The 25493-nt window shown below is 44.7% G+C and overlaps 1 protein-coding gene across 5 annotated transcripts in view; it reads right to left on the bottom strand.

The window, feature by feature from the left end:
- Positions 1-25493, bottom strand: part of LOC140421923 (homeobox protein Meis1) — a 268763-nt gene that overhangs the window by 227457 nt on the left and 15813 nt on the right. For 4 of the 5 annotated variants that reach the window (XM_072506896.1, XM_072506904.1, XM_072506913.1 and 1 more), the window contains exon 7: positions 1305-1413. The exons of the other annotated variant lie outside the window; for it this stretch is intronic. In XM_072506896.1, coding sequence (XP_072362997.1) covers positions 1305-1413 — 109 coding nt within the window. The remainder of the gene's footprint in view (positions 1-1304; positions 1414-25493) is intronic. 5 annotated transcript variants of the gene reach the window in all.

Raw genomic sequence — 25493 nt, forward strand, 5'->3', positions numbered from 1 at the left:
CGGATGGGCTGAGTGGCCGCGCGGATCCGACAGAGTCCCGCCAGCGCCGTTAACCCTTGGTCGCTGCCGGCGGGAACTCTGTGCGAACGGTCGGGGGGGGGGGGGGGAGGGGCTCCTTCACCGGGGGGGGGGGGGCATCCGATGGGGCCTGGCCCACGACGCCATATTGAGTCGGGGCCGACGCGCTAAAGAAGTCCCCCGCGCATGCGCAGGTTGGCGCGGCCCAACTGAGCATGCTCGGGTTGGTGTGGCGCCCATTTGGCGCTGGGAAAGGAGGCTGGAACGGCATGAACCGCTCCAGCGCGTGCTGGCCCCCTGTGGGGGACAGAATCGGTCGTACCCGAGACCGGTTCGCGCTGTCGTGAAACGCGACGGCGTTCACGACGGTACGAACACTTGGGCTCCATATTGGAGAATCGCCCCCAGGATGTCATTTTAATACAGCCTGAGAATCAAGAGTTAAAGCCATTGTGAGCAGTTTGCACAGCAGTCAAGACAAAGAAATCATTAAAGGGGGTGGTGTAAAATCCTTGACTAGCTTCAGCGTTAAAAGCGGAGGGAAACTTGGGTTAAAAGAGTCAATTGTAAAACCTGGACTGGATTTTGGAATGCAAAGCGCCAAGGGAAAGCACTATTATGAGAGATGATTTTGATGTGCATTTTTAGGAGTGGTGTTTGGAACTTCTCATATGATTATCATCTGGGTGGGGGGGGGGGGGGGGAGGATTCTGATGAGAAATCTCATTCACTTGGGGTGCAGAATGGAGAGTGTATTTGCCCACAGCCATCTTGTGTGCTTAAAAGGAACTTTTTGTCTTAATGAGACTACAGTAGATGAATATGTACTTTGCAATCCCTGTTAATCTTTAAATCCATGTGTATTTGTTAAACTAAGGGGAGATTAAAGGGGTATTGTTTTATAATCCAAGTTTTCCATGTTTACTAATTTTTTTCCTTGTTATTAAACCAAATTAGCGGTCCTGTGACTCCCTTCCTCCATGTTTTATAAAAAAATAAAAGTTAAATCTTTCAGGCCAGGGTTCCATTCAGGGATCCAGTTATAACATCAACTGGGATTGTAACACCTCCTTCCTCTCCCACGCCTTTCCCCTTCATACTCTCTTCCCTCTGCTTCTGCCCACCTCCTTCCCTCTCACTTCCCCTCCACTCTAATTGAGACTTTAAACAGGCACATAATTACCACATGGCCTTTAGATTTTATGCCTCTGGTGATAACACTTAGAAGTCCATTACGTTGTTTTCAAAGCCTTTTCAAACTGAAGAGTTATCATTTTATCTCTTACCTGGTTCACTGCTGTTATCCCCACTGTGTGACGTGTGACCCCCGCTGGAGGGTCCCGGTGTCCCCCCTGAACGTGTTGATGCTGTATCATCATGATCTCTATTCCATGTCTGAAGGAGGGAATGACACAGATCAGGGAAACTGAATGCTGACAGTAATTTCACATCACACCTTATCACAGGCACAAAGTACGGGCAGAAAATGTCTCCAATTCCTGGGTTAGGACATCAAAGCGGCCTTTAAGCACGGAGCATTGTACACATCATTCTGTCTCTGTGAAGCTCCTGGTATCAGGTGGGTATCCGGCTTCTGCAGTGAATACAGCTTCGCCACACCAAAGGAATCATGGACTTCCTAGCAATTGGTTACAAGGAGCCCGGTACTGAATTAAATCTCCTATCTATCTTCTCAAGGAATTATAATAATGTTAAACAGGGACAGCTGACAGAGGGGACGTAGAACAAATAGAAAATAACCGCTATCCCTCAAATAAGACATGTTTTCATTAATAGAATATTACTTTTTACCTATTCATGTTAAGGCCTTTCATTACATGTACCATTTATACTCTCACTCACCCACTCCATGTGCCTTTGATTACTTTAATCATATATAACAATTGACCAAACTTCTGATCACATTTCCGACTATGTCTAGGTTCTTTTACGTGTCTCCATTTTCTGATTACACCTCTGCGAAGCACCTTGGCATTTTTTTTCCATACTAAAGGCACTACGTAATTCACCTCGCTGTTGTTGTGTTGCATGCTCAAATATGTATCTTCCACCCTACACCCCCCCCCCCACTGCCCATATTCTGCCACATGCAAAACTCAAACTTCATCCTTTGTGTAATCTGATCACTGAGGACCGACCCCTGCACTAACTTGTTCAGCATCGCAGAAGTGAAATCGTATCACCATGATTCTCTTTTGAGGTGGAGGTGAGGAATCTTTTTCTCCCTGAGAGGGTTGTTAGTCTGTGGAATCCTCTCCCACAGAAAGCAGAGGAGGCTGGGTCACTGAATTTATTCGAGACTGAGTTCGATAGATCTTTGAGTGAAAGGAGAGTTGGGGTTGTGGGGGACAGACAGGGAGCTGGAGTTGAGACCACAACCAGGTCAGACATGATCAAATTGAATAGCAGAGCAGGATCAAGGGGCTGAATGGCCTCCTCCTGATCCGAAGCCTTACCTTACGCAACATTTACTATGCAACAATTTCACATAACGCAAAAAACTTGCACTCTTTAAGTATTAGAAATGACGAACAAAGAACAACAAAAAAGAGAATTATTAGACTCTTTCTTTATATTTACATTACTGATGTGCATTTTCAAACTAATTCTGTACTTAATCAGCAAAATCATTGATGGATATGATTGAAGAGGCAACTTTTTATTTATTAATTTCATAGGGTGTCAGTGTTGCTGCCAAGGTCAACATTTATCGCCCATCTCTAAATAACTGAGCAACCTTTTAGGCTGTTTCAGAATGCAGCTAAGAGTCAACAGCAATGCTATTGATCTGTAGTCGTAGGTAGGCCAGACTAGGTAAGGACAGCAGATTTCCTTCCTTATAGGAACAAGTTAGATTTTTATGACAATCCGATCAATTCATGGTCGCGATTACTGACACAAGCTCTTTATTCCATTTCCCAGTCAATATATTGGGATTTTAACTTGTGTACCTAGACCATTATTCATAACTCTGGATTATTAAACGTAGTTAAAATAACTCGTAACAGTCAGGATACAAATAAGATGATTTAAAAACAATTATATGGATCAGTAAATTAAATCTTTTTATTTTATTAATTCCCCTCCCACCCCCACCCCCCACCCCCTCCTTAGATTCACTCGTATCAAATTATGATCCAAGTAGAGTTCTATTACACACATTCACCAGTGCTAACTTTGAACTGGCAGCTGGGAGATGTGCAGGGGTAGTGTAAGTGCAGTTGATCACCAGCTTTCCTGTGGGGAAGTGGCTTGTCATCATTTGCGACAACTCCCAGATGCGCTGGTTGAGATTAGGTACTCGCTTGGAGCTGGCTATTATTTTTCTCTTAACCCTGCCTACCCAGGAAAAATAATAAAGCACACTTTTCCGAAGTAGCAGATTACTTCTTTGCCCAGAAGGCAACAGTTGATCTTTTAGCTTTTTCAATAATTGATGCTAACAGTCGTCAACTAATTACATCTACAAGTTGATGTTTTACACAGTAGCATGTAGTGAAACTGTAAGGCCTTTAACATTTGAGCAGATATGTATGTAGTCCAACCACTATGACAGTAATGTTTAACCCATTAACTAGTCCAGTGATTTACTGCAAGTGGTTTTGGTCCTGTGGGTACTTTATGCTGGAGTGCTGTTTAAATGACATTCAAAGCTACATATAGGTTAATAGTATTCAGAGTGAATTTGTTCAATTTAGATACTTAAATGGTGATAGAGTGCCATGGATTGCAGATGTGTGGTTGTCCTACCACCAGTGGCAGTTTCTACTGCGAAACTGGGAATTTGGAATCGAATGTGTTGTTGGGCACTTGGGCAGTTGTATCTCTAACAGGCTGAAAATATGCAGGTTCTAACAATAACTAAAGGAACCAAGAGGACAACTCTAACCAGATGCTGCAGTCCTCCATTTGAATGACCCTTTTCCTGGAGCCACTATTTAAATATCAACTTTTTATTTTGTGTGAAATGACTGAGAACTGATTTTATACTTGCCTGCCAATTTGGAAAGAAACTAGTCCTATTGACCATGGTAAGTCATGTGTTGTCTTGCCCATGGGCTGGAGCAGGTCTGTCAGAAACCTGCCAAGAACCTACAGCTGGTCCTTGGATGAGGAGCCACTGTGGTTCCCTCGCCTGACCTATACACCACAAGAAGAACTGGAGCCTGGAGAGGATCACACAGGTGCCTGCATTATTTCTTCCCTTGGCTCCCTGTGGACACAGTTGGAGCAGAAAGATTCCTCTGCATCTCACAGTGAAACTCTAGTCCTGCATGTCCTGGGATTACATCTGTCCTCACCACAATGGCTTCCAGATCACCCTATCCTCCTCCCCCCACTCAAACACTTAGCTGAGTGTGAGGTACAGTTCTGAGATGCTTGTCTGCCTCGGGTCAGTCTGTCCTCCTGACCAGGCTCAGGTTGAAGATTAGAATCCACAGAATTCCTACAGTGCAGACGGAGGCCATTCAGTCCATCGAGTCTGCATCAACTCTCTGAAAGAGCACCCTACCTAGGCCCACTCCCCCGTCCTATCCCTGTAACCTTGAGCATTGATCATGGCCAATCCACCTAACCTGCACATCTTTGGATTGTGGGAGGAAGCCGCAGCACCCGGCAGAAACCCACGCAGACACGGGGAGAACGGGCAAACTCCACACAGTCATCCAAAGTTCGATCTGAACCTGGGGCCCTGGCGCTGTGAGGCAGCAGTGCTAACCACTGTGCCTCCGTGCCGCCCCAATGCTTAATGTTTCTCGGAAGGTGAAGCCACCCATAAGTTAAAATCTCCCAGGCTCACAGTGCAGAATTCTGGACAGTTTCTGCCCAGAGATAAAATCCAACCGTTAAAGTCCGCGCATCTCAGTTAGAACTCAGAGCAGTCTGAACAAACAACTGTTCGCTGTGCAGCCTAAAGGTTTATGTGGCTTCATGTATAAACCTTTGTTGGTTTTTGCACATTGTGAAACCAGCAATCTGGCTGAAAATATCCATCATGTTTCACACAAATTAAATATCAAGAAAAGATACCGAAGATTACCACATAAAGCTTCTGTCCGTGTTCACAAGCTAATTGGATATGATTCTTCTGACCTACCATTGGCTCAAAGGATTCATTAAAGCTTTTTTGCATATCATCGATTTTATGGATTAATGATTCCAGGGCTGAGGGGGTTAAATTACGAGGGCAGGGCTGCGTCAAATAACCTTGTATTTCCTCGAGTATAAAAGATTAAAGGGTGATCTCATTGCGGTGTTTAAGGTGAATGAGGGATTTGATAGGGTTGATAGAGAGAAACTATATCCTCTGGTGAGGGGAGTCCAGGACAAAGAGGCATAAGACAGGATCTTCCCACCCCCCCCCTTCAGCAGAAGCTCTGGTGGCAGAGGCATCTCGTCATTGGCTACAAAACCAAGCTGTGAATCAGCCGTGGTCTGATTGTATGACAAATAGTCACAAGTGACTGAATGGTCTCCCCATTCCAAAGATCCTTCCTGTAGATAAATTAATATTCAGAAGTGTATTTGCCTTATAAAGCACAACGAAATAAATAACATCAGGGAAACAACTTATCTGTGACAATAAGGCTGAACAAGCATGGTAAAGTTAAGTTGCAGTGCACATTCTTCCAGTGTCCCCACAACCCAAAAAGATGTGCAGGGTAGGTCAATTGGCCATGCTAAATTGCCCCTTAATTGGAAGAAAATGATTGGGTACTCTAAATTTATTTTAAAATAAGTTAAGCTACAGAAAGAATGAGAATCCTTTTCATTTTAAACATGTTGATTTAGCAAAAAAAATGTATGTTGCTCTTCGCAGCTATGTTGTCAAGAGTATTTTAAGAATCATTATGATATAAACTTGCATGGGCGAAACAGAAGAATGGATGGGAAAGAGATTTGAAATGTGCTGCATGATCAAGCCAGGTCACATGGATTCATCTGTTTGTTGATTGGTAAGTAGCAAAGGGGCCAGATAAGGGGTCCATGCTGCCCCATACCCAGCAACCTTGTGCTATTGGGCAGAAAAATGGACGTTCCTTCTTTAAGGTTTCAAAGAAATTGGCTGTAAATTACATTTTTGGAGGATAAATAAAAAACAATTATGTCGCTCTCCTCTCAAATCCGTACTCAGTGACCAGAACAAAAACATCTAATTAGCTTTCAGGACAAGCTTTTAAAATGTAACAAGAAGTAGCAGACCATTCTAGATAGGTTTTTGTATGCAAAAAGTAATTTCACACGCAATATCGTATCATGCAAGGTCAGCTTTAGGGAGAATAATTGAACTTTTTTTAAGAAACGCATAAAATATCTCAAATCTGCAACGCAGGAAGTATTTATTCTCTTTTAGAGTTCTCAGTCTCAATACACCTGGTAAGTCACTAAAGATTCATTGGCCAACAACATTGACAACATGCTAATAATGAAAGAAAGTTACTATCCTGTCTTAATCTAAATTTGTTGTAATTTTGGACAAACCTAAGTTATACTTCAAAATAAATGACAGTATCATTCAGTCTTTCACTGTTGCAGGTATATTTTAATACTTGAAAAAATATTCTTTTACAATATTCGAGAAGAGGATGAGTAACAAGTCAATAAAGCTCTTTTATCGAAAGGCCATGTTAATAAACTATTCTCATTAACAACTTGTATTAGGTAATACTTTATTTTAAATAACAGCGGATGGAATTGGAGTGCAAACAAATATTTGCTTTAAAGGAATGTTGAAATAACAACATACTTGTACGTACTGTATTACTTGCATCACCTGCATAGTTTAAGACGTCCCAGTGCCCAAACCCTCCCCCCATGCAAATGCATTAAGCAGCTGAGTGCAAACTGCTCCGATTTCCACTGATGTGAAATGTTAGGACTCTATATTTAAATTTTAAGCTAATGGAATGATAGTGCGCACATATGTGTGCTTAGCACCAATTTCCAGAACGCCCCACTGGAATTGAACCCAAATGCAATCCGTTCAAGTTAAGGGGCCTTTGTACACAATCAGGATTTTTCTTTTCAGAACTGTTGCTTATTTTCAGGATCTCAAACCTGAAGGGACCAGGAGTCACTTCTGTTTTACTGTTTATTGTTTTTTTTAAATTTAATATATACTAATACTAAAGCCTTTCAACAGAGAAAAACCATTCCAGGCAGATGTCTATCTGCCCACAAATCCAGAAATCTGTTTGAGGCCAACTCACAGAGAGAAAATATCTTGCCAGATATATGTTTTTTTTCTTCTGAGTGTATTTGCCAGTCGTCATAAACCCAGGCACTGGCTTCCTAACATCTGTGTTAGCCGGGGAGATACGTGGTTGAAAATATTGACCCAGGTTCACACATAGTCTTCTACTTGCCTTGGGGATTAACTCTATTTGTGCTACATGGAAAAAGGAGATAACAATAATGTTATATATATAATATATATATCAAATACTGTCGTCACAAAGGGGGAAGCTTTTATTTGCTGCTGCTGATTCAAGAATCTTATCGTTGTGCCTCATGGGATATTTGATCATTAAACACAATGCTCACATTTTATTTTACAGGTGGCCAACAAATGCTCCAACACTCTTTCTAATAAAACACTGCTAATCATAAAACAAAAAATTAACAGGTGGCAAAAATAGCACTGAACAATTAGACACCGAAAGCAATTGAAAATAAGCTGCTTGTTGTAATCTCAAATGTGTGCGGGGTTAAAGTATTTATTGTCAGCTTGCACCATCGCAGGTTTTAAAAGGGGGACTTGTTTATTCAGAGCTCTGTAGAAAGAATGGTACAGCACTCAGGGGACTGACAATACCAGACACAAAGCCCTGGTGCTTCAACATGTAAAAGGATGTTTTTTTATGTGCTACAAATCCCACTTGAAAATATAATTAGAAGGAGAAAATGGCAAACTATTGCATTAACTGTAATTGAACAAAAGACCAGCAAGGCATGTGGGAGGTTGTAGAGACCCAGGGGATTTCTAGGATACATCAGATCCTTTAAGTGACATCTCCAGGGCACTCTCATTCCATTTATTTTGTCCCTTACTACTCTTGTTGATTGGCAATACAACTTGTAATTAATAGGAAAGCTGTGTATAATATGAGAAAATATGGAGAAACAGACTGGTCTCAGCAGAAAAGCTTTTATTAACCAGATTAAGTGTATGACTTCAGAAAAGGTTGCTTAAAAGAACTGTGCAATGATTCACTGGCAACTACCCTCTGCCACACAACTGGGCTGACATAGTCACTGTCCCTTAATGAGCTGCTCCGATTTATTTGTCTCTTCCTACTCCTTTCCCCTCCCCCTCCTCCTTTTCTCTCTCTCCAACACTGGATGCAGGCTAATTCAATTCCTAATTGTTTGGTAAATTCAATTTTCCACGTTCTATTCTTCATAGCCTCTACTAAGGTTCTTAAACCATCCGCCACTGAGCTCCCGGTTCAGCGTTTGTGAAACTGGGCATACCTTTTTTCATCACTATTTTACTCTTCCAGCACTTAATTCACCATGAAAAGATTTTCCCTCGCTGGAAATCCGGATTCCGCTATGATCTGTGAGGCATTCCGATTCATTGCATTTTCATTGTGTTGGGTCTTAAATGCTGGGCACCCCCCCTTTTCACACAGCTATCTCCACATTATACAGGCGACCATGCAAGAAATGTTGGATTCCATCTCGGCTTATTACAATTTCTGCTACAGTCACTCTCTAATGTGATCTCAAAAATGGACAAAACGTTTGTATCTCTTTTAAATGCGAATGAAATGAGAGGTGGTTTGAAATGGAGCTTTCCCATAACTCACTGATTGCTGGATTGCCAAATTAAAACTCCAATCAATCTTTCATTGTCCAGTTTTTACTAAGTGTAATTATAGTCGAAAAAAAAATTAAACACAGCTTTCCACTCTACCCTTGACAACTGTTGTAGTCAAAGCAACTTTATTCATATAATTCTACTACAATGAAATCCCACTGAATCAATGGTATTAAAAACATTTGTAACGTTTCAGCAAACCTTCGTCTTTTGAATAGAGAAACAATGAGCCTCATTCTGACACCAGTATAAATGGAAAGGGAAGATTTGTACTGGGACCTATCAGCCTTCCCATCATTGAGAACACCGGAAAGCTAAAGGGGAGAGAGTACAAATCAGTTTTGAAACCTCTATATTTTCTCCTTGTTCACAGGACAAAAGCACAGGGCAGAGATACTGAAGGAAGTTGTTATCTTTGCACAAATAGAATTTTGTAGAAAAATTATGTACTTTTTTTTCAAGGAATCAAACTCCTGTTCAAAGTGACACAAGGGTTTTGGCCCTGCCAGGATTGCAAATTGGCAAAAGTAAAAACCTTTAAAAGATGCAATAGAGTTTAATGTTTTGGTCTAATTTCAACATTGCAGCATTAACGAGCACAAGTGCCCAATGAGCAAGAAAATGCATCAAACAAATGAGTTTCTATATCGACTACATACAAGTCTTTCCCAGCATCAACCAATATGTTTTCTTCCCATTAAATCAAATGATTTTGCTCTGTAAAGAAGTGAACAGTTTTGGTTTTGGAATGTTTTACCCCTAGATTCCTGCACCTCTCTTGCAGCGCGTGTCATTTGTAGCTTAACTTCCTACGTTAATATTACATATTCAACTAATTGTTTCATATTAAATGCTCATTTTCCCTACTTGTGATTTAAGGGCATTACTTGTGATTTATACTATTGGCTGGACTGCTGCTCTGTCGACTAGCGACTGAAGCAGAGTCTTGATTTGCAGTCACACTTAAGTTTCCCCCAGTGAATAGGCATTGAAGCACTTTAGGAGAAGCTAGATATGGGAGAAAGGATTAGCAGATGGGGAGGAGTTTGGTGTGCACTATAAACATCAACATGGACTAAGTGAACTGAGTGGCTTGATTCTGTGCTATACATTCCAAGTAACGGTTTGAGTTTAAGCAACATCATGTGATCTCCCTTCTCATAGCTTTGGAGATAGGCAAAATGAGCAGGGGAATTTTCTTGTTCTGAGACAAAAGGATGTTTGCAGATGAATCACCTCAGGATTTGCACCGATGATGTTCTTGGAAGTGAATGCTGGCTGAAAAGTCTAGCATTTAACATTGAAGAAGACAGTCTACACGTGATTACAAATTTGAAGGAATATTATCGGTCAGAAACAGGAAGAAAGATGCAAATTATAGACAAAAAATGTCAAATTCGCTGCCTCGCGGTGCTGAGGACCCGGGTTCAATCCCAGCCCCAGGTCACTGTCCGTGCGGAGTTTGCACATTCTCCCCGTGTCTGCATAGGTCTCTCCCCCCACAACCCAAAAAGATGTGCAGGGTAGGTGAACTGGTCATAGTAAATTGCCCCTTAATTGGAAAAAGAAATTGGGGTACTCTTAAGTTTATAATAAAAATAGGGCAAATACAACTCTGAAAAATTCACTTAAAAAACCATTAGAAAAATCGGCAGACTGGAATTAGAAGCCTAAATACAAATTAAAATAAAGTGCAATTAAATAGAGATTATAAATACAATTTATCTAAGCAATTAAGTGTTTAGCTCTTTCCAATACCGAAATTCAAATAACTTGATACTGAAAATGATACATTTTATTGCTATTAAATCTGTTAAAATATTCAGCACTTAAGCATATTCTTTTCTTACTTATTCGATCAGCCTGTAATTGTCACATTGTCCATTTCTCTTTTAACGATGGAAGTTACCATCATGGCAACTGTTTGAGTCTCAGCAGGCAAGGTAGTAAAATAACTAGGGATGAGAGTTTTCCCCTTTGAATAAAAACAGGAGAAATGCTTGTTTTGTAATATAATTTATTGCCCCCTTACAAAGTCCTGGGAAATGTGGTTTTGAAACATGCACTTCCCAAGAATATGATTTTACGACTGTTAGCAAAGTGGCAACTAATCAAGATGTATCTCCTATAATGACCCTTTAACACTTAACAAACAGCTACCTAGCCAACTAACCAATATACATGTCAGAATGGTTTGTTATTCCAGCTGTTTCAGTGTACAATTCTGCTGGAAAATGGCTAAAATCGTAAAACCCTTGATTTACTGACGAGGTCCTGCAAATGATGATACCCTCAGTTATTACAGAACGCAAGCAGAATTCTGGTGGGAGAGGACATCCTTCAGCTCCAAAACTGGGCATCTAGAGTCTTATGAAAGGAGTAACTATTTGGGAGGACTGTGTGAAGTTGCAGGATATGAAAAGACATGAACATTGCTGCAAAGTAGAAGCAGCAGAAGACATATATGAATGTGTAAGAAAGATGTAGGTGTTGAAGAAACGTGCAGCAAAAAATGTTGCCAAGGCACAAGAAAGAAGTATTGTCAAAATGAGATTAGGACAGGGGCTTGATGGTCGATGCAGACGCAATGGGGTGGGGGCTGGATTTTCCCTGCCACCCACTGCATGTTTTATTTGGCAGAGGCAACCACCATTGGCCAGTGGCACAATCTCTTGGTCCCACTGCTACCAATGACATTTCCCGTTTTATTCATCCCTGCCACCGGGAAACCCATGGCGGCCGTTCGGCACTGGTGGGACCAGAAGATCCCGCTTGCAGTAATGGTCAGAAACACCTGAACAATGGGCTGAAAGGCCTCTTTCTGTGCTGTCAAGCTCTATAACTCTTATGATTCTAAGAATGTAGAATGGAAACAGAAGTAAAAACAATGCTGTTATGCAAATCATATTATGCATGACAGGAGACGAGAAAAAAACTGCAGGAAAGAATTATCCTGGGTGAAATCTAAAGGCATTTCTATAGCACCTTTAGAAACCTCAAGAAATATTAAAGTGCTTTACAGCCAATGAAGTATTTTGAAGGTAGTTATTGCCATGTATGTAAGAAGTACAACAGCCAATCTTGCACACAGTAAGGTCCCACATGCAGCACTGTGATAATGACTAGATCATCTGTTTTTATGATTTTAGTTAATGCATAAATATTGACCTGCACGCATTAGAGAACTCCCCTGCTCTTCTTCCAAATAATGCCCAGGTTCATTGAAGGGTAGATGAGGCTTCAGTTGAAGCATCTCATCTACAAGACGACTCATCTAATTGTACAGCACTTCCTCAGTACTGTGCAGGAAGTATTGATCTGGGTGTCATATCCCGCACAGGACTTATGGGGTGGGAATGATTATCTTCCCTGTGGTTCTTGAGCACTACAAGCTCCCCCACTGTGGGGCTGGGGAACTCCACTCGACTATATATAAAAGGTCGGCCATAAGGCACCGACCATGGAGAGACGCGGTAGGGATCTACCGGGAGTTGTATATAACATAACTGTAAATAAACCAAGGTTCTGGGCAGTACGGTGGCGCAGTAGTTAGCATTGCTGCCTCACGGTGCCGAGGTATCAGGTTCGATCCCGACTCTGGGTCACTGTCCGTGTGGAGTTTGCACATTCTCCCCATGTTTGGGCGGGTTTCGCCCCCACAACCCAAAGATGTGCAGGGTAGGTGGATTGACCATGCTAAATTGCCCCTTAATTGGAAAAAAAAATGAATTGGGTACTCTAAAAATTTTCTTTAAAAAAATAAATAAAAAATAAACCAAAGTTCTTTATTCTTACTCGGTGAGGTCGCCCTGTGTCCTTATTAAACCGGGTTTAGTGCATAGGTCTCTGCAATGGGATCTGAACCCACAACCTTCATAATTCTGTGAGAATGTTATACACTGAGTTGCAGGCAATACCTAATGGCCACTGCTTTTATGCTGAATAATGAAACATACACAGGGAGTGGCGTTGAGTCAATCGTGGCACAGTTAGAAGCACTCTCACCTCAGACCCAAAGTCACAAGGTTCTGGGTTCAAGTCCACTTCCAGTGCTGACACTCCCGAGGGAGTACAGCACTGTCACAGTGACTGTCTTTTGGTTGAGATGTTAAACTGAAGGTCCATCTGCCTGCTCGTGTGGATTTGAAAGATCCCATTACATTATTTTGAAGAAGAGTAGCGGATTTCTTCCCAGCCCCCTGATCAATATTGAACCCACAATGGGGAGGCCATTCAGCCCATCGAGTCTGCACCAGCCCATGGTAAGAGCACATGACTTAAGCCCATATCTCCACCTTATCCCCGTAACCCAGTAACCCACCTAACCTTTTTGGACACTGAGGGCAATTTAGTATGGCCAATCCACCTAACCTCTACATCTTTGGACTGTGGGAGGAAACTGGAGCACCCGGAGGAAACACACGCAGACACGTGTAGACTCTGCACAGACAGTGACCCAAGCCGAGAATCGAACCTGGGACCCTGGACCTGTGAAGCAACAGTGCTAACCATTGAGATTCTCATACTGTGCGAGCTTGCTGTGTGAAAAATAGCTGCCCTGTTTCCTTCATTACAACATTTCAAAAGTGGACTTCCGGGTGCGGCGATGACCAGCTGAGTCGCACGTTTCGGCAGCTCCCGGTGAAACAGACTTTTGGGCTCTTGATAGGAGCCCCAACGGCAATTTTGACGGCTAAAAACACTGTGCGGTAAACCAGAAGGGAATCCCCCCTGGATACGGATGAAAAAAGGAGGAGAAAGTGGCCGGATTGCAGTGGATCCTTTAGAACAGCGGCAAGGAAGGCAAGCAAAAACCAAGATGGCGTCGGAAGGTGGCAGTTTAACATGGGGCCCTGAACAACAAGAGTTCTTGAAATGCTGTGTGGAAGAGCTCAAAAAGGAAATGAAGAAAGAGCTGTTGGCCCCGATACTACAGGCGATCGAAGGGCTAAAGGATGAGCAAAAGACCCAGGAGCGGGAGCTTCGGATCGTGAAGGCAAAGGCAGCCTAGAATGAGGATGACATACAGGGCCTGGTGGTGAAGACGGAGACGCATGAGGCACATCAGAAACGATGTATGGAAAGGTTGGAGGCACTGGAGAACAACGCAAGGAGTAACAACCTGAGGATTCTTGGTCTTCCTGAAGGTGCGGAGGGAGCGGACGTCGGGGCATATGTGAGCACGATGCTGCACTCGTTAATGGGAGCGGAGGCCCCGGCGGGTCCGTTGGAGGTGGAGGGAGCATACCGAGTGATGGCGCGAGGACCGAGAGCAGGAGAAATTCCCAGAGCCATAGTGGTGAGATTCCTCCGTTTTAAGGATAGAGAAATGGTCCTTAGATGGGCAAAGAAAACTCGGAGCAGTAAATGGGAGAACGCGGTGATCCGCGTTTATCAAGACTGGAGTGCGGAGGTGGCGAGAAGGAGGGCGAGCTTTAATCGGGCCAAGGCGGTGCTTCATAAAAAGAAGATAAAATTTGGAATGCTGCAACCGGCAAGACTGTGGGTCACATATCGAGGGAGGCACCACTACTTTGAGACGGCGGATGAAGCGTGGACTTTTATTGTGGAAGAAAAACTGGAATGGACATGGGACTAATGGCAGATGAGGGTGTGTGTCTAAGGGCGAATGTGGGGGGCGAAGAGGAAGGTTAAAAAGGGGGGAAAGAGGAGTTTTATGTACTAATCCTGCGATGTGGTAACTTTTCTCTCTTCCACAGGTGGTGATGGTGGGAGGAGGGGAGGTGGAGGAGATGGGGCGTTGGCCATTGGGGGCGGGGCCAAGGGAGAAGCGCGGGCTTGGTTCCTGCGCTATGATAATCATGGCGGGAATAGAGAAGCAGGAAGGAGGGGGCGTCGCACGGTGCAAGCCGAGGTCACGGGGGGAAGCCGAGGTCAGCCAGAGTTTGCTGACTTCTGGGAGCAACATGGGGGGAGTAATTACGCTAGCGGGGGATCTAGCGGGGGGGGGGGGGTGGGAGGGGGGAATTACTGGGTTGCTGCTGCTGGGGAGAGGGGGGAGCTGGTATGGGAGGGGATGGGCGGGGGGCACCGCCTGGGGGAGATACAGCTGCGTGGGAACCGGGTGAGGAGCTGGAAAAAGGGGATGGCTAATCGACAAGGGGGGGGGGGGGGTAGGAAGCCCCCCAACCCGGCTGATCACGTGGAACGTGAGAGGGCTGAACGGGCCGATAAATAGGGCACGGGTACTCGCACACCTTAAGAAACTTAAGGCAGATGTGGTTATGTGACAGGAAACGCACCTGAAACTGATAGACCAGGTTAGGCTACGCAAAGGATGGGTGGGGCAGGTGTTCCATTCGGGGCTAGATGCGAAAAACAGGGGGGTGGCTATATTAGTGGGGAAGCGGGTAATGTTTGAGGCAAAGACTATAGTGGCGGATAATGGGGGCAGATACGTGATGGTGAGTGGCAAACTACAGGGGGAGACGGTGGTTTTGGTAAACGTATATGCCCCGAACTGGGATGATGCCAATTTTATGAGGCGGATGCTGGGACGCATTCCGGACCTAGAGATGGGAAAGCTGATAATGGGGGGAGATTTTAATACGGTGTTGGAACCAGGGCTGGATAGGTCGAAGTCCAGGACTGGAAGGAGGCCGGCAGCAGCCAAGGTACTTAAAGATTTTATGGAGCAGATGGGAGGGGTGGACCCGTGGAGATTCAGTAGACCTAGGAGTAAGGAGTTCTTGTTTTTCTCCTATGTCCATAAAGTCTACTCGCGAATAGACTTTTTTGTGCTGGGAAGGGCGTTGATCCCGAAGGTAAGGGGAACGGAGTACACGGCTATAGCCATTTCGGATCACGCTCCACACTGGGTAGACTTGGAGATAGGGGAGGAAACAGGAGGGCGCCCACCCTGGAGAATGGACATGGGACTAATGGCAGATGAGGGGGGGTGTCTAAGGGTGAGGGGGTGCATTGAAAAGTACTTGGAACTCAATGATAATGGGGAGGTCCAGGTGGGAGTGGTCTGGGAGGCGCTGAAGGCGGTGGTTAGAGGGGAGCTGATATCAATAAGGGCACATAAAGGGAAGCAGGAGAGTAAGGAACGGGAGCGGTTGCTGCAAGAACTTTTGAGGGTGGACAGACAATATGCGGAAGCACCGGAGGAGGGACTGTACAGGGAAAGGCAAAGGCTACAAGTAGAATTTGACTTGCTGACTACGGGCACTGCAGAGGCACAATGGAGGAAGGCACAGGGTGTACAGTACGAATATGGGGAGAAGGCGAGCAGGTTGCTGGCACACCAATTGAGGAAAAGGGGAGCAGCGAGGGAAATAGGGGGAGTGAGGGATAAGGAAGGAGAGATGGAGCGGGGAGCGGAGAGAGTGAATGGAGTGTTCAAGACATTTTATAAAAAATTATATGAAGCTCAACCCCCGGATGGGAGGGAGAGAATGATGGGCTTCTTGGATCGGCTGGAATTTCCCAAGGTGGAAGAGCAGGAAAGGGTGGGACTGGGAGCACAGATCGAGGTAGAGGAAGTGGTGAAAGGAATTAGGAGCATGCAGGCGGGAAAGGCCCCGGGACCGGATGGATTCCCAGTCGAATTCTATAGAAAATATGTGGACTTGCTCGCCCCGGTATTGACGAGGACCTTTAATGAGGCAAAGGAAAGGGGACAACTGCCCCCGGCTATGTCTGAAGCAACGATATCGCTTCTCTTAAAGAACGAAAAGGACCCGCTACAATGCGGGTCCTATAGACCTATTTCCCTCCTAAATGTAGATGCCAAGATCCTGGCCAAGGTAATGGCAATGAGAATAGAGGAATGTGTCCCGGGGGTGGTCCACGAGGACCAAACTGGGTTTGTGAAGGGGAGACAGCTGAACACGAATATACGGAGTCTGTTAGGGGTAATGATGATGGCCCCACCAGAGGGGGAAACGGAGATAGTAGTGGCGATGGATGCCGAGAAAGCATTTGATAGAGTGGAGTGGGATTATTTGTGGGAGGTGTTGAGGAGATTTGGTTTTGGAGAGGGGTATGTTAGATGGGTGCAGCTGTTGTATAGGGCCCCGATGGCGAACGTGGTCACGAATGGACGGGGATCTGCATATTTTCGGCTCCATAGAGGGACAAGGCAGGGATGCCCTCTGTCCCCATTATTGTTTGCACTGGCGATTGAGCCCCTGGCGATAGCGTTGAGTGGTTCCAAGAAGTGGAGGGGAGTACTTAGAGGAGGAGAAGAACACCGGGTATCTTTGTATGCGGACGATTTGCTACTATACGTGGCAGACCCGGCGGAGGGGATGCCAGAAATAATGCGGATACTTGGGGAGTTTGGGGATTTTTCAGGGTATAAATTGAACATGGGGAAAAGTGAGTTGTTTGTGGTGCATCCAGGGGAGCAGAGTAGAGAAATAGAGGACCTACCGTTGAGGAAGGTAACAAGGGACTTTCGTTACCTGGGGATCCAGATAGCCAAGAATTGGGGCACATTGCATAGGTTAAATTTAACGCGGTTGGTGGAACAAATGGAGGAGGATTTCAAGAGATGGGATATGGTATCCCTGTCACTGGCAGGGAGGGTGCAGGCGGTTAAGATGGTGGTCCTCCCGAGATTCCTCTTTGTGTTTCAGTGCCTCCCGGTGGTGATCACGAAGGCTTTTTTTAAAAGGATTGAAAAGAGCATCATGGGTTTTGTGTGGGCCGGGAAGACCCCGAGAGTGAGGAAGGGATTCTTACAGCGTAGCAGGGATAGGGGGGGCTGGCACTACCGAGCCTAAGTGAGTATTATTGGGCCGCTAATATTTCAATGGTGAGTAAGTGGATGGGAGAGGAGGAGGGAGCGGCGTGGAAGAGATTAGAGAGGGCGTCCTGTAGGGGGACTAGCCTACAGGCTATGGTGACAGCCCCATTGCCGTTCTCACCGAGGAACTACACCACAAGCCCGGTGGTGGTGGCTACACTGAAGATTTGGGGACAGTGGAGACGGCATAGGGGAAAGACTGGAGCCTTGGGGGGGGGTCCCCGATAAGAAACAACCATAGGTTTGCCCAGGGGGGAATGGATGGGGGATATGGAATGTGGCAAAGAGCAGGAATAACGCAACTGAAAGATCTGTTTGTGGATGGGAAGTTCGCGAGTCTGGGAGCACTGACCGAGAAATATGGGTTGCCCCAAGGGAATGTATTCAGGTATATGCAACTGAGGGCTTTTGCGAGGCAACAGGTGAGGGAATTCCCGCAGCTCCCGACACAAGAGGTGCAGGACAGAGTGATCTCAAAGACATGGGTGGGGGATGGTAAGGTGTCAGATATATATAGGGAAATGAGGGACGAAGGGGAGACTATGGTAGATGAACTAAAAGGGAAATGGGAAGAAGAGCTGGGGGAGGAGATCGAGGAGGGGCTGTGGGCAGATGCCCTAAGCAGGGTAAACTCGTCGTCCTCGTGTGCCAGGCTAAGCCTGATTCAGTTTAAGGTATTACACAGGGCGCATATGACTGGAGCACGGCTCAGTAAATTTTTTGGGGTGGAGGATAGGTGTGCGAGGTGCTCGCGAAGCCCAGCGAATCATACCCATATGTTTTGGTCATGCCCGGCACTACAGGGGTTTTGGATGGGGGTGACAAAGGTGCTTTCAAAAGTAGTGGGGGTCCGGGTCGAACCAAGCTGGGGGTTGGCTATATTTGGGGTTGCACAAGAGCCGGGAGTGCAGGAGGCGAAAGAGGCCGATGTTTTGGCCTTTGCGTCCCTAGTAGCCCGGCGCAGGATATTGTTAATGTGGAAAGAAGCCAAGCCCCCGGGGGTGGAGACCTGGATAAATGACATGGCGGGGTTTATAAAGCTAGAGCGGATTAAGTTCGTTCTAAGGGGGTCGGCTCAAGGGTTCACCAGGCGGTGGCAACCGTTTGTCGAATACCTCGCAGAAAGATAGATGGAATGGAAAAAAGAAGGCAGCAGCAGCAGCCCAGGATCGAGGGGGGGGGGGAGGAGGAACCAGAAGGACTCTCAGGGTTGTTAATATATACTGTATAATATGTATAGGTCGTCGCGACAGATAATTATATATTGGACTGTTAAATTATATTTTTGGAGAGTGTTACTTGTGATAAGGCAGTTGCCAATTAGGGTTAGTTTTCATTTTTGTTATTTATTATTTATTCATTTTTTGTTTATAAAATAGGTCATTGTTATTTGTGTTGTTATAATATTGTGTAAAGGATGCACAATGTACTGTGTTGGTTGACCAAAAATTTCAATAAAATATTTATTTAAAAAAACACTTCAAAAGTACGTCATTGGTGGTAAAGTGCGTTGAGATGCCCAGTGGTTGTGAAAGGTGCTATAGAAATGCAAGGTTTTTACAGGTGCTGAGCCACGTGTGTGAAATGGCGTTCCACCACAGGAAAGGGTATTTGGGGCAAAGGGTCTGGAATGTGTTGGGAATGAGAATATTGAATAAGAGAGGAGAACCATTGGTGCATAACGCGTTAATCAAAATGATTTGCACACTCCCTTGTGTTAACATGTTCATGTATACAAATGCTACACAAGTCTATGAGTGCATGCAATAACAATATATGAATTATTGTGAATAAGTACAGAAAAAGCACAAGCTGCTCTGTGCAAGGATCAGGTACATCGCTCACCTGAGCAGCAACTATTACTATCCTCACTGAAGTGACACCACAGGTAACACACTATTGCAGAGCATGACGGTGAAGAGAAAGCATAGTAAAAGGCATTGAGCACTGATAGCACAGAACTGCCAAAGATAGAGGTTAATATGGGGTCAGTAGGTACATGCATGCCACTCCCTGGGTTATATGGGCCAGCTTCAATGAAGAGGTTATTTGTAGTATGCACATTGCATTGGACAATGAGATGCATGGGGAGGGTTCAACACATCCAACACTGGGTTACTGAATATATGGATTTCATTCTGACACTGAACTTGTGGCAACCCTCGTGGTATTTGCAGTTGTGACCTTAGTTATACAGGCCAAGCCACAGGATTGCATCCCTCATGAATGCTCACACTGTTGCTTTAGAGGTTTTTGTGGTTCAAAATTCCAAGATGAAATTCCAACATGGACTGCTTCCACCTTTGGTGGAGAACTGTTTTGGGTAACTATAAGAGATTCCAAGAGCAGTAGGCATCATGATGAAATGTCGTCTAGCACATCTGGAACAGTACTGGAACAGTTAGTGCAATCACCTTTGCCTGAGAGTCAGTGCAGAGCTCTGAGCAGTGAGTCCAAACAAACAACAGTCATGGTGAAAGTTAGCAGTGCTAATTACAGATGTAGATATGGGATCTGCCATGCTTACAACTGGCTAGTTAACTATGCACCAAAGGGCGACCTTTGTAGACCAAATGGATCATCAGCTCAAAGATTTAATGAGTTAGGCATTTATTTCACTGCCGCAGTGATAACTTCCTCCTCTTTAACAATGGGGCAATTTTAACCAAATCTATTAATGTTAATGGAGCATAAAATTGGGGTGCAATGAGGTGCAAATTGGGGTACCTCAACTCAACTATCCCATTCCAACTAGCCAGACTGGGCTAAATTTAACCCCATAAATCAAGTGGCACCTGGAATAAAATCTTTATTCTTCAATCGCTTGCAGCTAAAGAATATTCCGCAAATTCAGTGACCCTCGCAAGGTCATAACAAACAAAATAGATGTTTTTTATTCACTTTAAATTCATGTTTTTTGGTTGGAAACAAAATCAAAATCTCAGGAGTGCTAATCATGCATGAATGGTTCTTCGTACTTTCTACCAACATTGTTACACCTTGAACTAAAGGCTTCACCCAGAGTTTGTTTCCCCCCCTCTCCAGAAATGGGCAGTGTCACCGATGTTGACCACATTCCAAGTTACTCTTCATGTATGAACCAAGGACATGAGAAATGGAGCAGGAATAGGCCATTCTGCCCCTCAAGCTTGGCCCATCATTCAATAAGACCATGGCTGATCTTCAACATCAACTCCACTCTCCAGCCCAATGCCAATATTAATTTTCTTCATACCCAAATAGCTATCAATCTGCCTTGAATATACTCAGTGACTGAACATCCAGAGCTCTCTGGCCTGGATAATTCCAAAGATTCACAACCCTCTGAGTGAAGAAACCTCTCCCCATCCCAGTCCTAAATGGGTGAGCCCTTACCCTGAAACTGACTCTCCAGTCAGGAGAAACAGTCCCTGAGCACCTACAATGTCAATCCCTTTATGTTTCAATGAGTTCACTTCTCACTCTCCTAAACGCGAGAAAATGTAGGTCCATTCTGGTGATGCTTACCATGAAGAATAGTCAAATGTTCTTTGGAATTTGTCCAACTTCCCTCCATATCTCTAGGGGTAGGCGAATGACGTCTTCACCTTTTCCAAGCTGCTTTGCAAATCGTGGATCCCCTGACCAACCATTGTAAAACAAACGACAGACTGGGAGGGCAGCTAATGGGTAAGATCTCATCAGGCCAATGTGTTCTCACGTGGCTGGAAGGGAATCCCCAAAAGCCAATAGTATTCCATACCTGGGATGAATGTCGGCATTCAGCCACCATAAGAGACACTTAAATGTACTTTTATTTGATTTTGTAAATCAATCTCCTTGCACAGGGATCTGGAATGCGCTGCCTGGAAGTGTGGCGGAGGCAGGTTCAATTGAGGCATTCAGGAGAGCATTGGATGGTTACTGGAACAGAAACAATGTGCAGGGGTTATAGGGGGGAAGAGGCAGGGGAATGGCATTATGTCATGATGCTCATTTGGAGAGCCAGTGCATACATGATCAGCCAAATGATCATGTTACAGCACAGAAACAGGACATTCGGTCCAATTGGTCCATTTTTTAAAAAATTGTCTTGGGGCGGGGGCCGCAGGCTGTACCAGCATTTATTGCCTATCCCCAATTGCCATTGGAGGGGGCAGCTAAGGGTCAACCACATTGCTGTGGGTCTGGAGTCACGTGCAGGCCAGGCCAGGTAAGTACAGCAGATTTCCTTCCCTAAAAGGCATTAGTGAACCAGATGGGGTTTTAAGACAATCGACAATGGTTTCATGGTCATCATTAGACTTTTTATTCCAGATTTTTATTGGTTTCAAATTTCACCATCTGCAGTGGCAGGATTCGAACCCGAGTCCCCAGAGCTGTACTCTGGGTTTCTGGTTTACTAGTCCATGCTGGTATTTCGGCTCCAAACAAGCCTCCTCCCACTCGATTCATCCAAACCCATCAACATATCATCCTGTTCTTTCCTCCATCCCCAAATGTATTTATTCAGCCTCCCCTCAAATGCATCTATACTTTTCACCTCATTGGTCCTTATAATAAAGAGTTCCACATTCACGCACAACTTGGGAAAATAAGCTTTTCCTGAATTTCCTATTGAATGTATTACTATTTATTAGTGTCTACCTTATACTCATGGCATCTAATTTTGGTCTGCCCCACAAATGGAATCATATTCTCTACATCCACCCTATTAAATCCCTTTTATAATTTTGAAGGTCTCCACTTGGATAACCCCCCAATCTTCTCTTCTCCAGAGAGAAGAACCTCAGCTTTCTCAATTCTCCCTGTTAGCTAAAACTGTTGAGTTTTGGAATATCCTTTTTGCACCCTCTTCAGTACCTCTATGTATTCCTAAAATATGGAGACCAGAACAGTGGGCGGGATTCTCCGGTCCCCCGCCGGGCGGGCGGCGTGAATCCTACCCCGCCACCGGCTGCCAGATTCTCCGGCGCCGGTTTTTCGACGGGGGCGGGAATCGCGTCGCGCCTGTCCGGGGTGGGGCGTTGGCAGTGGCTCCCCCGGCGATTCTCCGCTCCGCGATGGGCCGAGTGGCTGCTCGTTTTCGGCCAGTCCCGCCAGCGTAAATCAAACAAGGTCCTTGCAGGACCTGGCTCTGGGGACGGCCTGCGGAGTCCTCGGGGGGGGGGGGGGGGGAGCTGGCTCCGGGGGGGCCCCCACAGTGGCCTGGCCCGCAATCGGGGCCCACCGATCTGTGGGCGGGCCTGTGCCGTGGGTGCACTCTTTCCCTCCGCGCCGGCCGCTGTAATGGTCTGCCATGGCCGGCGTGGAGAAGAACCCCACTTCGCGTGCGTTGGGAACACGCCAGAACACGCTGGCGCTCCCACGCATGCGCCAACTCGCGCCGGCCAATGGAGGCCCTTTGGCACCGGTTGGCACGGCGCCAACCCCGCCGGCGCCGGCCTAGCCCCTGAAGGAGGATTCCACACTTTCCGGGTGGCCAGACGCCAGAGTGGTTCACGCCACTCCTCGCCGCCAGATAGCGGAGAATCCCGGCCAGTATTTCAAATGTGGTCTAATAAGCTTCTGTACAAGCTAAACCTAATATTTTTAGTTTTGAATACCATCCTAGTGCACTGCTTGTTACTTTATAGCTTTTTCTGGCCTGCGGTGCAGAACGGTGGCACAGTGATTAGCACTGCTGCCTCACAGCGTCAGGAACCCAGGTTCAATTCCGGCCTTGGGCCACTGTCTGTGTGGAGTTTGTACGTTCTCCTGTGTCTATGTGGGTTTCCTCCCGGTTCTCCGGTTTCCTCCCGCAGGCCAAAGATGTGTGGGTTAGGTGGATTGGCCATGCTAAATTGCCACTTAGTGTCCATGGAAGTACAGGTTAGGTGGAGTTATGGGGATAGGGTGGGGTGGACAGCAGTAGAGTGCTCTTTCGAAGGGTCGGTACATACTCGATGGGCTGAATGGCCTCCTTCTGCACGGTGGGGTTTTTATGGTTTTATGATGTGTTGCTTACTTAGAGATCTGTGTACCTACACCACTTGTTCCCTTTGCTCTTTAACCCTAATTAGACCCTTACTTTCCAAGGAGTACATGACCTCCTTATCCCCTCTGCCACATGCTTATCTATATTAAAGTTAATTTGCCAATTATGTGCCCATTCTGCGAGTTTGGTGCTGTCTTCTCTATTTTGTCGCAGTTGTTTTCCATATTAACTGCACCCCCCCCCCCCCCCCACACACACACACAATTTGGTGCCATCTGCATCGTTGTATAATTTGAAATTAGTCCGTCCAAGTTCTTTAGGTAAATGGTAAACAGCAGTGGACCCGGTGTTGATCCTTGTGGAATGCCACTTCCCAACTTTTGCTAATCTGAATAACTGAGGATGTTGTTATGCTTATTTCTATAGTGTTATTAGTTATTAAAATTGCATGTATCTCACAAAAGCACAATAACCAGTTTCGCAAAGCACTTCAGAGAGGAGAAACGGATGCAAAACAGCTGGCACACAAAATTATACAGTACAGTAAGGAGGAAGCGTTAGACATGACAATAACAAACTTGGTCACAATACAGGGTTTCAATACAGAGTGCGAATTACTAAGAATTGGATACATGAAACAAGGAATAAGGTCGCTTGACACAACCAGTCTGAGCTCAGTGTTTTTTTTTTCTTGAGGAAGTATACTGATGGTTGGTTTGAAAATGATGGAAACAATTCCCATGCAGATGGAGCCAATAACAAGCTCAGCAAGCATAAAGGCAAGGATAAGCAGCTCAATGATCAGGAGTTGGATGGGGAGATGGTCAAGGGAGCAGAAATTGGGTCTCAGAGAGAAGATACAATAACATTTATTTGAACTGAACTGTATCAGGTTGTTAACTTAAAATATGCACAAATTGACCACAGATATAACATTAAGACTTTTATCACCCAATGACACTGGTTCCAAAATCATGTAACATAATAACCCCATATGTATCACACAAACACAAACTTCCCTACGGACGTTGTGTTAACCAAAGGGTAACGTGTTTTGACTGATAAATGCAATTCAATATTACACAGTTCAATTAAGGTTTATTATATGAAGCTAAAATAACATCCACGCCCTGTGAATCATCTACAGCCAATTCATGAACATGTCTATTAACCAGAGAAGTATTGAATCTACTGTATATAAGCTGATTTGATTTTGGTACTTACGCATTGATACATCTCATATTGCATTGGCTGTCCCTTTCAGTTATCACCAATAGACCATTGATTCTCCAAACCAAATCCCCATCATTAATCAACTATTCGACAAACCAAAGGAGAACCAGATAAAATTTTGCAAAACGAGATGATTAATTATGTTTATACTCGGAAAGTGAGTCCCAAGATTTAGTGATAAACAATATTGCTTTTATACGATACTATTCATGTTACTCTACCTGTTGCTGTATTTGGCTTGAATTGAATAAAGAATCAAGTGAGCTCTGTGATAATATGAACATGCGGTAGAAAATTCTTTATGGCTCTCTAAAATTTCCGGCAATTTATTTTGTTCTTGCTACATAATTTGTCTCACACTTTATATTTCATAGAAAGCATTTAATTCTCTAAGACCAGAGTATTAGTATATATCATATATAAATCATACTGCTGCATCTAACAAGCAAATTATAAACTAATAAAGACTCTGTGCTGAATTATCAGTTAAATAGCTGGATACCTTGGTTCTAATTCAAACTAAGGATCAAATATAATGAGTTGGGACTCATTCAAATTGACATATTGCTCTCGTGATCCCTTAGTCGGACAGAAAAACTGTAAAAATGACTCTCAACCTATTTTAATTGTTATTGTTTATCAGTTTACAATCACAGGGAAGAAAT

Source organism: Scyliorhinus torazame, chromosome 1 (assembly GCF_047496885.1).
Source record: "Scyliorhinus torazame isolate Kashiwa2021f chromosome 1, sScyTor2.1, whole genome shotgun sequence".
NCBI classification, from domain to species: Eukaryota; Metazoa; Chordata; class Chondrichthyes; order Carcharhiniformes; family Scyliorhinidae; genus Scyliorhinus; species Scyliorhinus torazame.